At 34.2% G+C, this 15,129-nt stretch overlaps 1 protein-coding gene across 3 annotated transcripts; it reads left to right on the top strand.

Moving 5' to 3' along the window:
- Positions 1-216: 216 nt before the first annotated feature.
- Positions 217-13,433, top strand: LOC120338417 (uncharacterized). 3 transcript variants are annotated; one of them, XM_078117399.1, is made up of 26 exons: positions 220-658; positions 997-1,173; positions 1,342-1,461; positions 1,594-1,617; positions 3,080-3,244; positions 3,433-3,555; positions 3,639-3,656; positions 3,739-3,903; positions 4,096-4,221; positions 4,336-4,353; positions 5,027-5,191; positions 7,086-7,208; positions 7,590-7,607; positions 8,204-8,368; positions 9,036-9,158; positions 9,277-9,294; positions 9,387-9,551; positions 9,835-9,957; positions 10,077-10,106; positions 10,191-10,355; positions 10,554-10,676; positions 10,797-10,988; positions 11,788-11,910; positions 12,612-12,635; positions 12,888-12,908; positions 13,317-13,433. In XM_078117399.1, exons 1-26 carry the CDS (start codon positions 523-525, stop codon positions 13,331-13,333), a joined length of 2,667 nt encoding a protein of 888 aa, XP_077973525.1. In that variant the 5' UTR covers positions 220-522; the 3' UTR covers positions 13,334-13,433. The 3 variants fall into 3 exon arrangements, with proteins under 3 accessions (XP_077973527.1, XP_077973525.1, XP_077973526.1); XM_078117401.1 differs by lacking the exon at positions 3,639-3,656 and having other exon boundaries at positions 217-658; XM_078117400.1 differs by lacking the exon at positions 7,590-7,607 and having other exon boundaries at positions 221-658; positions 13,317-13,432.
- The last annotated feature ends 1,696 nt before the right edge of the window (positions 13,434-15,129 follow it).

Here is a 15,129-nt window from a genome sequence, read left to right as displayed (position 1 = left end):
CTCATCAAGTAAGTAATTTGATGAATATTTAGAAAAATTAGGTCACGCGCTTGAATGAAAACTGAAGTTCTGAGGCTGAATCGAACTGGAAAGACAAGTGTCGTGCATTGTAATAACAATTTCACTGCAGACTTTTTTGATAGTTTTCTGTTTTGGGGCATAGAATGTTTGATAGGGATAGGGTTGAAACAATTGAGTGTATAATATTAAAATATATATTACAGAAATACCCGATGGGATTGACGCTCGTAAGCGGGGTAACAACACTAACTTTTTATCTTCATGTAGATCGTATCCAAGCCAATTAAATGGCAACTAAGGCTTATTGACAGGACGTGAACAAGGTATAGTGCGCATTACTGAAACGCCTTGAGCAAAAACTTTCCCCGCCAAGCTATGAAATATTCACGTTCAAGCCTGAATCTAAATCCAAAACGAACCTGTGATATTTGGTCCAACTCTGACATAACGTACTCACCTATATTGCTGTAACTACATTTGTGCTGCAATTTTAAGCTGCAGATGTTTGGAATGTGGTTAAAACTGCATCAACAAATTAAGTTTACTGCATTGCTATCTTGTTACATGGAGATGAAGACAAAGGTTATATTTTTATTTGGTATACTGACGACAGCCAATGTTGTAAATTGTTTTACAAGTGAGTACAAATACTTTATATAAATAAATTTATATACTAGTTTACATGCGAGTTGAGGAGTTGGATTTTGATTTATCGTGTCGTTGCTATATGGCATGCTCAAAAAACTTTCAATTGTTCAAAAACTTCCTATAAATTGTATACAAACAAGGTATGCCGTGATTTTTGGAATCGACAATGATGCTGCTGTTTGAAAAATAGTCAGTTTTTCATTTGTCGAATGGTCCAGATATCGAGCTTACAATTTGATAAAACTAAAATTTTATTTGCTACAAATTATGCTCTGTCTAATTTAATGAAATGCATACCTTTGATTATTAATTCATTTCAACTTTCAGTTGCAAATGATGGCATTACAACATGCAAACACATGGCAAGGGATCATCAGGGTCAATCATTCGGAATCCACTGCCCGGCGGGTTGCGATGCGTTCACGAACAGGCTCTGGGGAACAACAGTATACACAGACGACTCATACATCTGCGCAGCAGCAATCCATGAAGGAAAGTTGACAGGTGAAAATCATTATAAAGATAATGTAAAGATGAAGATGTGTATTTATATTACTATTTTATTCAATACCAATTTAAACTAAAACTAGCACGGAAATGGTAAAACAATAATTAACAATGTTATCCTTTTCGAAATCACCTGAAACGTCTTTTTATGTAAACTTCACCCAGTTGATGGAGGCTATGTAAAAGTATGGAAATCTGGCTCAAGGAGCGCTTACTCTAGTACCACAAAAAATGGAATCACCTCAAAAAGCTATGGGTATTGGAGAGGATCTTTTCATTTTACTGGTGAGTAGATAACTATAAAATTATATGGAAATATTATTCTACCTGTTGCTGACATTTGTAATATATATGTAATGCATGAATGAATTTTTTTACATTTATTAATTCTTACTTTAAATTTTATTCTCTATTTAGACTCACCAAAGGTTGAACTTGAAGGTATTATTTTTATTTTCTGTGGGCAAATTCAAAATAAATCCGGTTAAATAGCAAACAACTCTTGAAAATTCAATCGCAAGTGCGGACAATGGGGGCAATTTTAAGACTAATTTTTAGGACCTCCTGAAGTATGCGCACCAAGATGGCGCACAACCTGAACTCAGGTTGTGTACAAAGTCAGAGTTCAGGTTGTGAGACATCTTGGTGCGCATACTCGTGGAATACCAATTTTGAACTATTTGTTTTTCAATCAGTGAAATCAAATTGCCTATCAATATAGCGATCAAAATTGACATATGAATTAGAATTGGCAATTAAAGTTGTTGAGAAATAGGAAAATATTGTTACAATGGTAAACCACAGTATATATAAATGATAATGAGTATTTTTGGAAATTTTGTGGAGCAATCAATTTAGGTGAGTTTGGTCCGTCGGGACCATTGTTCAATATGTTGGCAGGAAAAATGCCCGAAATCCCAAGTCAATCAGCTTTTCGAACAAAACAGCAAACTCGTACTGATATCATTCTCGTGGGTTGTACGAGTATTTTTGTCCATGTTTTTATTTCTGCTGTTAATATTTTATCAATATTTGCGTTAAAATTTCATGTTTTTAGACATGAAGTGAACCTATGTATCGGTTTGTTAATATATTGTTGCTGTTGTTGACGGTATTTTTTCTTGTTGAACACGAAATGAACTTATAGATAATTTTAGTAATATTTTGTTGTTGTTATTAGAATTCCTTTTGCTGTTGTTATGACAAAATTGCTTCCTTCTCTCTTCTGCTGTGCCAATTGTTTACAATTTTAGGTGGTTAAAGATTGTGTTTGTCGCTAGAAAGCTATTATTTATTTTAAAATTTCTGCGGCCTTTAGGGAATTCGTTTTTTTTATGCGTGATAACGCCATCAATAATAAAAATTGTGCACTTTGTGGTTCCGATCCACAATTCCAATCTTAGCAATTTGGTGGTCAGTGGAAGTCGGGAAACCTACGGTACTGGTACTGTGGAAAATTACATACCCACACTACTTCGTTATCGCTTTCGTGTTCATATATTTGAGCATTGTTCAATAGGAAGTGGACCTATGGGTTATTGGGACAGTAGGAAATCGGGGGCTAGTGTAGTGTAATATCAGTGGCCGTTGCGTAAAAATAATTGCATATGTCATACCTGATCCCAAACTTGTACATCCAAAATTAAGGTCTCTGCGACGACACAATCACGCCAATAGTTGAAACATAGATTTTTCCAGTCTTTAGTGAGTTCGTTGTCGCAGACGCTATTATGGGCGATCGCCGCCACACTTTGACAAGCTTCTTGCGGGTAAAATATTATGTTCGGCCGACGTGTTCTTATATTTGAAAATTGCCCACTTGTTGTTATTGCTGTTTTGAAAAAAATGGATTTCGTGTCCACATATTTGAGCATTGCTCTCTATGTTTTTTTGTTTTTTGCAGAAACAGTTCTGTGCACAAAACAGGCAAATAGCAACAATCAAAATCATTTCGTTGCAACTTGTCCGAGCGGATGCGACTCACACACCTCCAGATTGTGGGGAACTATAGTTTACACAGATGATTCTTACATTTGTGCAGCAGCAATTCACGCCGGAGTGATTGAAGGTAACGCCATGCTATATCAAAAAATTTTTTCTAATTAAATATATAGACATATATTTAGTTACACATTATATTAAGCATAAAATTAAAAGCACAAGACAGAAAACACATACTGTTGTAATGTAATTAAGTTAAGGAACCGATGCCTTATTCACCAATGTTATCCCCTGCTTAACATATTTTATTTTTAGCTACTAATGGGGGTGACGTTACAGTTTGGAAATCTAATGGAAGAAGCAGTTACTCTGGAACATCTAGAAATGGAATCACTTCAAAAAGTTATGGAAGTTGGGGTGGCTCGTTTCAATTTACTGGTGAGTTATATATTAAATAATTCTACTCTAAAGAAAGCGATGACGTGACGATACATATTCATACCTATTATTTTATTCTATAGATTCCAGAAACAATCAGCGTAAGTGAAACACACATTTGGAACGAGTTTAAGTTTTTCTAACACAAGACAAAGATAATCAATGTAAAGATTCATTTTCCAGAAGCAACATCTTGCACCACACAAGCAAATAACTATGATGAAAATCATTTCACTGTTGTTTGTCCCAGTGGATGTGATTCACATGTTTCCAGATTATGGGGAAGCGTAATCTACACAGATGATTCTTACATTTGTGCTGCGGCTATTCATGACGGTGTGATAGAAGGTAACGCAAGATCATTCTTATTATCAAACTACCAAACATCGTTTTAAACAAATCATTAATTACGATCATTTGAAATCTAAGCCTTAATTCGAAGAGTAATTATTTTCACTAAGGCAAGGATTAAGATGATATTATTTGCCCTTTGTTTAAATAAATTTTTAAAAAAGCATGGAGCTATATTTAATTTTACAGGAGGCAATGCAGGAGGCAAAGTTAATGTTTGGAAATCCGACGGAAGAAGCAATTACTATGGAACATCAAGAAATGGAATCACATCAAAAAGTTATGGAAGTTGGAGCAGTTCTTTTCAATTCACAGGTCTTTAATTTTTAAACTGCAATAAATACATAGATCAATGATAATTGTTTTGCATGTTGAATTATAAATTAGGCATTATACATATTTGACTTGTATTTTTTTTTTAATTTCCAGATTCCGAAATTGTCCAACGTAAGTATAATATATCTGATTTGAAACTACTTGAAATGTTTTAAAAGAACTACTTTTGTAAATATTGGAAAAGAAGTAGACCCATGGGCCACTTTGTTATAAAGTTGTTGTTAATTTTATTTTTCTTGTTGTTGCTGTGAAAAAAATGCCTTTTTCCTTAACTACTAGAACGGTTGCTTTTGAAAATATTAGTGGGTAAAAAAATGTTTGATATCGCTAGGAGACTATTAATTACTTATATTTATTTCAAAATGTGCTCTGGGCTGTATAAGATTCGTTTTTGACTTTAATTAAATTTTTGTGTGACAAATTGAATATTTCGCACCGTGATGCGGCCCCGTGATCGCAATCAGAGGAACTCGTGCTCAGCGAAAATAAGAAGTTTTTTGATGAGGTACGGTAGATTGTCGGGACTGTAGGAGATTTGATACTACAGTTGCGACTCGAATCAATCGTTAATTCGATCCATGTGGAGACTGGACGCATGAATTATTATCCTCAATAAACCTGCGAATGTTCGAACAGTCCGAGTACCGTCCTTGGTAAGATACCAACAGTGTTGTTCCACAGTTCCAGTTTCGTTCAATATGTGATTTTGCAAAATTGTGGGTAAAATATTTCATTTTGTTATTTGTGTCCATACAACTTCGCATTGCTCTCTTGCTAATTTTAGAAACCATATCATGTACTACACAAGCAAATAACTATGATGAAGATCATTTCACTGTTGTTTGTCCCAGTGGATGTGATTCACATGTTTCTAGATTATGGGGAAGCGCAATCTACACAGACGATTCTTACATTTGTGCTGCTGCTATTCATGACGGTGTGATAGAAGGTAACGCAACATCATCATTATTGTCAAAATACTATAACACGATTTTATCACATCATCAATTACGAATATTCCAAAAGCTTATCCTTAATTTTAAGAGTAATTACGTTTTCATATTTTTGATCAAATTCGATTTTATTTGATGATCAATATTCGTACAAATTAAAATATTTTATTTCATACGTGTAACATATTCTGATTAATCACAAAGAACATATCGTATCCATTTCAAAATAACAGGGGTCATCTCTTTCCAAAAATACACTTCACAGTGCACCTAAATATATTTCAGTGCATCAGTTTTGAGGTTAAAAAGTTGAAAAAAAAAAACAATTTGTGGAAAACTGAAAACCGCAAAAAAAAAATAAAAATTCTACATTCTTAAAGCGCATTGTAGTTTTTGGCTGATAATTATTTGATAATTAAAATGGTACTCCCGACGTATGTGAACCAAGACACCGGAACGTAGTACGTGTACCAGGTTAAGGTTAGGCTATGATTTCAGGTACAAATACTACGGGCGTCACTTGGCTGGTCTCCGAACTCGTAATAAAACAAAAATAAGGCGAATTGGAATAAATTATGGCCTAACCCTAACCTGGTACACATACTACGTTCCGGTGTCCCGCATTTTGATTCACATACTTCGGGAGTACCATCAAAATAGCGCTATTCGCATTTGTCATGACGTCACAGTAATTTTCGTACGTAAGTAGGTGCAAATATGAGTGAATGATGAAAAAACTCTTGAACACTATATAAAAGGTATTTATTTAATCAAAAAATAAATTCCATATCCAAAGTTAATGGGGCCAATACTCTGAAATAAAAAATATGATGAGGTCCGAATCGAATACTCTAAGTCTAAAGGTCCGGATTGAATATGAAAATGATGTTATCGATTCCAATATGTGACTTAATTTAAGAGTAATCACATACAAATACTTTGATAAAATTAGATTTTATTTGACAAACAATATTTTCATAAATTGAATAACATCGCTTCATATCTGTAACAGTTTCCGACCAACCACAGATAAAATAACAAATTGCATCCACTAAGGCATCTCTACTCAACTATTCTCACCATAGATAATAAATCAAAACTTCAAAATTACTGGGGTCCTGTCTTGATAGAAAATATATTTCACAGCACGCCTAAAAACATTTCTGTGCCTCTAACTTTGAGGTTGGAAAGTTAACAGGAAGGCGATTCTTGGAAAACCGAGTAAGCAAATAAAATTCTACCTCCTTAACACGCGTTGCAATTTACGGCTGATGATTATTTGCTAATCAAGACAGTACTATTAGCATACTTCATTATAACGTTACGGTTCTTCGCGTATATAGTTGAATAAATCTTCTGAAACAATAAATAAGAGTCTTTAATAGATGGATTCTGCTCCAAAACAGTGGTTCTCGAACGATGGAGCGCGCCCCACTAGAGGGGGGGGGGGGGCTTTTTGAGGGGGCGTGAAGCTCTTTAAATTAGTAGTTAGATTTGATCTTTCCCGACTTATTTTGGATATTTACATTTCAAAACGTTTCATTTATTTCCTTATTTACGTTCCATCCAAGTATTTCGACGTTTTCTTTGAATAAAACTTAATTTCGCCTTACCCTCTGTTATTCTTAGGTTATTGTTAGCTAGTAATTTTTGAAAGTGGGGCACGAGACTTGACAATTTCTAAAAAAGAGGCGCGGCTTAAAAAGTTCGAGAACTACTACTCCAAAATACAGAATCAGAGCGGTCCGAATGAAATACCAAAAGGGACGGATTTGGAGCGGGGTACGCCAGTTGAATATCCTGCACTTAAGCAAAGATTCAGATGATGTTGTCAATCCACCTTTATATAATCTTCACTTTTTGTTCCCCAACCATTTAATTAATTTTCAGCTAATGAAGGAGGTAAAGTTAATGTTTGGAAATCCGACGGAAGAAGTAATTACATTGGAACATCAAAAAATGCAATCACATCGAAAAGTTATGGAAGTTGGACCGGTTCTTTTCAATTCACAGGTCTATGATTATTATTATTATTATTTTCAAACTACTATAACATCGTTCTCAATACATCATGAATTGCGATCATTTGAAAATATCTGACTTAATTTTAAGAGTAATCACAAACAAATACTTTGATAAGATTAGATTTAATTTGACAAACAATATTTTCATAAATTGAATAACATCGCTTCATATCGGTAACAGTTTCCGACCAACCACAGATAAAATAACAAATTGCATCAACTAAGGCATCCTTACTCAACTATTTTTACCATAGATAAAGAAACAAAACTTCAATAAAACACATAGGTCAATGATAACTGTTTTGTATGTTAAATTATAATTTGGGCATTACACATATTTGACCAGTATGTTATTTTACTAAATTCCCAGATTCCGAAAATGTCCAACGTAAGTATGATACAACTGATTTAAACCCCTTTTTGTAATTATTGGGAAAGAAGTGGACATATGTTATAAAGTTGTTGGTATTGTTTTCTTGTTGTTGCTGTAAAAAATGCTTTTCTCTTTACCTACTAGACCAATTGCTTTGGAAATTTTAGTGGTTAAGAAGAATTTTGATATCGCTTGAAGGCTATTACTTTTAATTATTTCAAAATTTTCTGTGAGCTGAATGAGATTCGATTTGCACTACAAAGTTTTGTATGGCATCAGCAAAATTGAAAATTGCGCAATGTGATGCGGCTCCGTGATCGCAATCAGCGGAACTCGTGCTCAGCGAAAGTAGGACGTAATTTGATAAGATACTGTAGGCTGCCGATATATACTGAAAGAGATTTGATACTGCAGTTGTGACTTGAATGATTTGTTATTTGATTCCCTGTTGAGATGGGACGCATGAATAGGGTACCATTATTGGTAAGATACAGTAGCTGTTCCACAGTTCCAGCTTCGTTCAAGATGTGATTTTGCTAACTTGTGGGTAAAATATTTCATTTTGTTATTTGTGTCCATACAATTTCGCATTGCTCTCTTATTAATTTTAGAAACCATATCATGTACCACACAAGCAAATAACTATGATGATGATCGTTTCACTGTTGTTTGCCCCAGTGGATGTGATTCACATGTTTCCAGATTATGGGGAAGCGCAATCTACACAGATGATTCTTACATTTGTGCTGCTGCTATTCATGACGGTGTAATAGAAGGTAACGCAACAGCATTATTGTTGTAAAAATACTATAAGATCGTTTTTAACACACCATCAGTTACGATTATTCAAAAATCCTATCCTTAAGAGTAATTACATTTAAATGCATTTGATCAAATTCGAATCTATTTGATAAGCAATATTGGAACGAATGGAAATAGATACTCCATACGTGTAACAGTCTCTGATCAACCACAAGCAAAACAACATATATATCGTTTCCACTTCAAATTTACTAAAGTCGTCTGTTTCCAAAACTATATTTAATGGTGCACCGAAATATATTTCATTGTTTCTTTCAAAAATTTAAAAGAAAAGCGATTCGTGGAAAACTAAGAAACCGCAAAATAATTCTATTTTTTAACGCGCATTGTAGTTTTTGGCTAATGATTATTTGATAATAAAAATGAAAAAAACTCCAAAACCCTAAATAAAAATTGTTTAATTAATCAAACGAAACTTTCACATATCCAAAGTTAATGGCGCCAATACTCAGATGAGGTCCGAATAGACTACTCTAAGGGTGCGGATTAAAGGTGAAAATGATATTATCGATTGCATTTATATATTATATTTGCTTTTCGTTCGCCAGAAATATATTGTGGTAGTTGTCTTTTATTTTCATGGGTTAATATGGAAAACATGTAGCAATATGTAATTTATAGCTAATTCTGGAGGCCAAGTTAATGTCTGGAAATCCGACGGAAGAAGCAATTACTCTGGAACATCAACAAATGGTATTACTTCAAAAAGTTATGGAAGTTGGAGCGGTTCTTTTCAGTTTACTGGTAAGGCATCTCGTGGTATATATGTATTCTAAAACAAACAACGGCTTGTTAATTGGACAAATTGATTTTTCAATTTTTGTAAAAAATAGTAACTATTGTATTTTTTCTAATTTTTCAGAACCCAAAGTTGTTCAGGGTAAGTATGGTATACAGTTTTATTAGTGGGTGGATTTGTTTTCTAAATTTGAGCTTAGCATAATGAAAGCGCAATTCGCAATCAAATTTCAGATACCGTCCAATGCACCACACAAGCGAATACTTATAACAAAAATCATTTTACTGTCATCTGCCCGGGTGGATGTGAGTCAAACACTTTCAGATTATGGGGGAATGAGATTTACACAGATGATTCTTACATCTGCGCAGCTGCTATTCATAATGGTGTGATTGAAGGTAATGTAATATGGTTGGATAATAACATGAATTTGTGATGAAAATTGTTAGTAGCTGTGATTGAACCGTAACAGATTCATTGCCATCGTATTCGCATTTACTACTATGCAGCTTTGAGATGTATACAGGTATAGCCTACATAACAATAACCATTTATAAAATTTGTAGGTATCAATCTACATCCAGTGATCTAATTCAGTCTTTTTTATCATCTCAATATCGTCGTTATAAATGTGTTGTTCACTTTCATGTGAAAATGGTGATTCTGGACGATTTATTTCAGCTGATGAAGGCGGTAAAGTTCAAGTTTGGAAAATGGACGGAAGAAGCAGCTACCTAGGGACAACACGAAATGGAGTAACTTCAAAAAGTTATGGAGCTTGGAGCGGTTCTTTTAAATTTAATGGTAGGATATTCGTACAAAATAATATATCAAAACTATACTAAAACACTATTAAGTAAATCTTCAATAGGTCTCTTATGTCATGTTGGACATTGTACAACTATTTCTGCTTTTTATTCTAGATTCAAAGTCTACAGAAAATGAAACTCGGAGTAAGTACAACATTCACATTAAAAATACAAGATTGTTTTGAAAAATCCCTAATTCTTCATATATATTTACATGATTCTTTTTAGAAACGATATCTTGTTTGGTACAAGCAAATACCTACGATGAAAATCATTTCACTGTGGTTTGCCCGATTGGATGTAATTCAAATACCGACAGATTATGGGGGAACGTAATTTATACTGACGACTCCTATATTTGTGCAGCTGCCATTCATGATGGAATTATTGAAGGTAACACGATGGCTCGTCCAGGTCCAACAGTAACTTTTTTCAGTACAGATTGATATGTAAACGTATTTAAACAGCATCACTGAATTACCTTGTAAGCCCAACTTGACTATAAAATATAAATAATTGTAACTAACTGTCAAAACCACTATCTTTAGCTATATGGTTATGAAATTACTAAACGCTATCACATTTTTTCAGCTGACACAGGAGGCGAAATTGTTGTTTGGAAATCTTCTGGTAGAAATAGTTATTCTGGTGCAACAAGATTTGGCATTAGGTCGAAAAGTTACGGAAAATGGAGTGGATCTTTTCAATTCAGTAGTAAATAAATTAAATATATACTTGTTAACCACATTACGATATAAATAAAACAACCCATCTGTTAAAATTTTTAGGCGAAAAGCCTTTATATTAGACCTTCGAGCTAATTTTATACTTCAGAACCTCAGAACAACGAAGAAAATGTTGGTAATATTACTTGTGAAACCAAAGCAAGATCGTTTTCAATCCCAACTTTTACTGTGGTATGTCCTTCTGATTGCGCTACGAAATCGTACAGTTTATGGGGAACAGGAACCTATACTGATGATTCCAGTATATGTGCCGCAGCAATACACGAAGGCGTGTTAACAGGTCAGTGAAAACTCACAAAGATACATTACTAGTCATATTGAAAGAGTAAGCGTTTGTTACCTATCGATTTTAATCGGTAATTACTTATCGACTTTAATCGGTAAGTATGTTGATTTGTCTGTCTGTATGTCTGTTCGTTTGTCTGTTAGATGCACGCGATATCTCACAAAAGCGGGATCTGCTCCAGATTTTGCATGTGCATTCATCTCATCTCGGACCAGAAGCCTATCGATTTTGGGCAAATTATGTCGTATAATTAGCGAGTTATTAATTAATTAGTGATGGAACACAAGATCTCACTATGGAGTAAAAGAGCTGTTTTGGGGATCCCCCAACTTTCGATCGATAAGTCTTCGGTCTCTGTCCGATACTCTCATTTTAGCTCCATTCAGATAAAAAGAAATGATTTGTTATTTTAGAATACTATGATATTTATTAAAATTTAAATATTATTTGAAGTTAAATTTATTTTCATGTTTTGAACTACAAAATTGTTACTTATCGATTTTAATCGGTAAGTATGTTGATAGGTATTTGTCTGTCTGTATGTATGTTAGATGCACGCGATATCTCACGAAAGCGCAAATGAATCTGCTCCAGATTTTGCATGTGCATTCATCATATCTCGGACCAGAAGCCTATTGATTTTGGGCGAATTATGTATAATTAGCGAGTTATTAATTAATTAGTGATGGGACACAAGGTGTCACTATGGAGTAAGAGCGCTGTTTTGGATCCCCTAACTTCGATCGATAAGTCTTCGGTCTCTGACCGATATTCTCGTTATTATTTTTAATAGCTGGTGAAGCTGGCCATAGCCAAGTTTGGAAGATAGATGGAATGTCAAGATATGTTGGTAGCACACAACATGGAATTACGTCTCAAAACTATGGAGAATGGTCAGGGTCATTTATGTTTGAAGGTATTTCATGATTTTTTGATTTTCCACTTTTATCTCTGTCATGGCAGTTTCTGCCTCGAAACTTATGATTAATTGTGAACAAAACATTTATCATATATGTAGCACAATATAAAGAAATTGATGATGTATCTGAATACTAAAACATAAGAGTATGGCTATTTTCTATTTGTCTCAATATGGTCTAAATTCTAAACAATTCAGACTGTCAAATTGAGCTATAAACTGATAAAATGTGGAGTTCATTACCTAAAGTTCAAAGTTCGCCCAAAAGATCACATTTGCAATGATCGATGTTATGGCAATGAACATGTGACATAAATCTGACTTGATTTTTAGTTTATGCACTATGCAAAAATATATTACGAGCGACAGTTATTTTATTATATCAAACCACAACTTTTCCAGACATCTGCCTTTGAAGTTGTGAGTGCTCAATCATTTCATTTTGGCCGTGTGGATGGAATGAGCAAACAATATATTATTCACAAAATCTTGTACTGAGTTGATCAGATGCTTACATCGCGTCAAATAAAATAAGATTATGAATTTGGATAAAATGGTTTATCTATTTTCTACTCAAATTTGCCGAGATTGGCAAGATTTGCGGCATTTAGTATTGTCCGGGCATTTCGCGAATGCTTCCAAGGTTCAATTATTTTCATTTATACCGTGAGAATAACTATATTTCTAATCTATTTTAGACCCGGCTTTGGTACAGATGAAAGGTAAAGCGAATAATAATGACTATTTCAATACCATTTTAACTTTCTAACTAAATAGTTTGACATCACAAAAGCAACTAAATAACACATATCAAAGAACCTTTACTGGAAATCTATCTTAAATCGTTATTCGGGCATTATTACATGGTGCCTTTCATTTATCCTAAACATGCTATCAATGTTTTTTTCAATTTAATGATTTGTTGATGCAGTCATCTTGCAGGTTCCTAATGTGATATTATTTTCTCTCTTTAGATAACAAACAAGATACCATTGGTAATATGTATTTTTTATTTAATAAACAATAGTGTTATGTACTAAAATACTGTATTAGAAAGAAGCATAACCGGATTATTGATTAGACTGCATGTGTTTGTACAGTGCCTCTGCCATTGAAGCTCAAAAGCTTAGTCATACTATGTTTACTTCTTGACTAATTTTTAAATACTATATATGCCATGCCTCGTTGAAAGGGTGTAGGTTTTTGTAGAAAACGAGTCGTATTTAAGCCGGTTGCTTGTATGAAGTCCTATCCATGACAAATGTGTAAACATTTCATTGAACTTGAATTTTAAAGTTAAAATAGTCATTTTAGCTAACCGTTTGTCTTATGTTGGATCATCGGAGCATGTTACATTGTGTAGTCCGTCTGTTGCATAAAAAATATTTGTTTTATTTTCACAGTTGAAGACGAACCTTGAGAAGGCAAACGTGACTTCTGTACTGCTCAGTATAATTTTGATTTTATTTGTCATTTGTAAATAAAACACGCAAAGAAGGAAATGAATATTCTTTTCAACTTAGTCTGGAGTATTGGTTCAAGTTCCACAAAATTAGTTTGTAAAGGGTGAAAGATAGCGTTGGGTGCAAAAGGTGGGTCGGGTTTAGTATGGGCAACAATGACAAGAAATGTACGTGTAATGCAAATTTTAAGGTGGCCTAGTCGAAAAACGACAGTTGCCTATTTAATGTCTGTGAATGCGAAAATAGCAAGAGAACAATGCTCAAATATATGGACACTTCAGAAACGAAATACTTTACCCACAATTTCTCCCAAACATCTTATCCTGAACGAATCTGGCTGGAACTGGGTAACAGCCACCGTACGGTACCATACCTCATTAGTACCAGTACCTGCATTGTCCTAGCGTAATCAGGTCTTGTGACGATGATTATCCATGCGTCTAATGCCACCGTGAATTAAAATACTAAATGATTCGGCTTATAACTTTAGTATGTAATCTTTTGCCGCACTGTACCTTTTGCAGTACCTAATGTACAGTAGCCCACAATATCATAAAACTTACAACCGTCGCGTAGCAGGAGTTTGCAGAGTCAAAATGGAAGACGACCGTCACGCTTGGCAGAATAAAAACGGTTGTCATATGTATAAAAGTTAGGATGAACTATTAGATACCATAGGAAATTTAGTGTAGTGCATCTGCCATTAGTTCTTTTTCAACAAGAATCAAGTTTCCATTACAACACTACCTTATTGTAAGAGCCAAAGATTTTAAAATTAAGACACCATAGCAGTAGAAGACCAAGCAGCAAGTAACACAAAACACGTGCAGAGTTAGAACGTCAGCCTCGCAGAGATAAGGTCAAAACAATATGGGTGATTATGCGCCACCTAGCGGTATTACATCATGTATATCACAATAGTATATAACATTTAGGAACGATTGAAAAGCAAAAGCTTTCTAGCGGAAACAGCAATCTTTAACCACTGAAAATGTGACAGCAATTGACCCATTAGGTGAAGAAAAGGATGATTTTTAACAACGAGAAAAAAATACTAACTACAACATAGTAGTGTTAACGATCAATAGGTCCATTTTGTGTCCAATAGCAGGATTGAAGCATTTTTAACTTAGATAGGTTAGTCGTAAAAAGAAAGATTTGAATCTCACAAATGTCTGTCGAATTATTATTCTCGGATACTACGAAATGAAAAATAGTAAAGAATATGACTTTGAATATATCATATGAACCGCGGATAAACACGGTTATTGTGAGTCTTATTTTAAAAATTGCCCGAGGCGTCAATAACTTGATATTTATTGTCTTCCCTTGTAAACGACGTTTTAAAATCCACTCAAATAGAGTGGGTCGGCACTTTTAGCAACCATTCCACTAAACGCCTTGCCTGTGATCATTTACATTCATAGTCAAAAGTTGCCCAAATTGGACATTTTCACATGACAAAAACTTGCATATAGATCTCCACACTTCTCTTTTGTAAAATACTTTCATGAAATGTAGAATTTTAACCCTGAAATCTGCCTATCGGAGCGGAACATTAGCTTAGAATGAATGCGATCGGAAGTTTGTATCAAACACAACCTACAAATGCCATACATGTGGCTCAGGGCGTCACGCTGTTGCAGATTTTCTCCAAATAATCTGATTTCTCTTAATAAAGAATAATAGGTCGTTGATCTAATCATTCTTTTTTCTGAATGCAACCAACAATTACATGTTCGTTTCAAGTGAA

This window comes from Styela clava, chromosome 10 (assembly GCF_964204865.1).
Source record: "Styela clava chromosome 10, kaStyClav1.hap1.2, whole genome shotgun sequence".
Taxonomy (NCBI): domain Eukaryota; kingdom Metazoa; phylum Chordata; class Ascidiacea; order Stolidobranchia; family Styelidae; genus Styela; species Styela clava.
This window is presented reverse-complemented; position numbering and strand designations above follow the sequence as displayed.

Excerpts from the sequence above, each read along its gene's own strand:
- LOC120338417 (XM_078117399.1), top strand. The coding sequence starts at position 523 with ATGTTTGGAATGTGGTTAAAACTGCATCAACAAATTAAGTTTACTGCA. Across the intron at positions 1,174-1,341 it reads CCATGAAGGAAAGTTGACAG|TTGATGGAGGCTATGTAAAA; the intron begins GTGAAAATCATT and ends AACTTCACCCAG. Across the intron at positions 10,107-10,190 it reads TACAGAAAATGAAACTCGGA|AAACGATATCTTGTTTGGTA; the intron begins GTAAGTACAACA and ends GATTCTTTTTAG.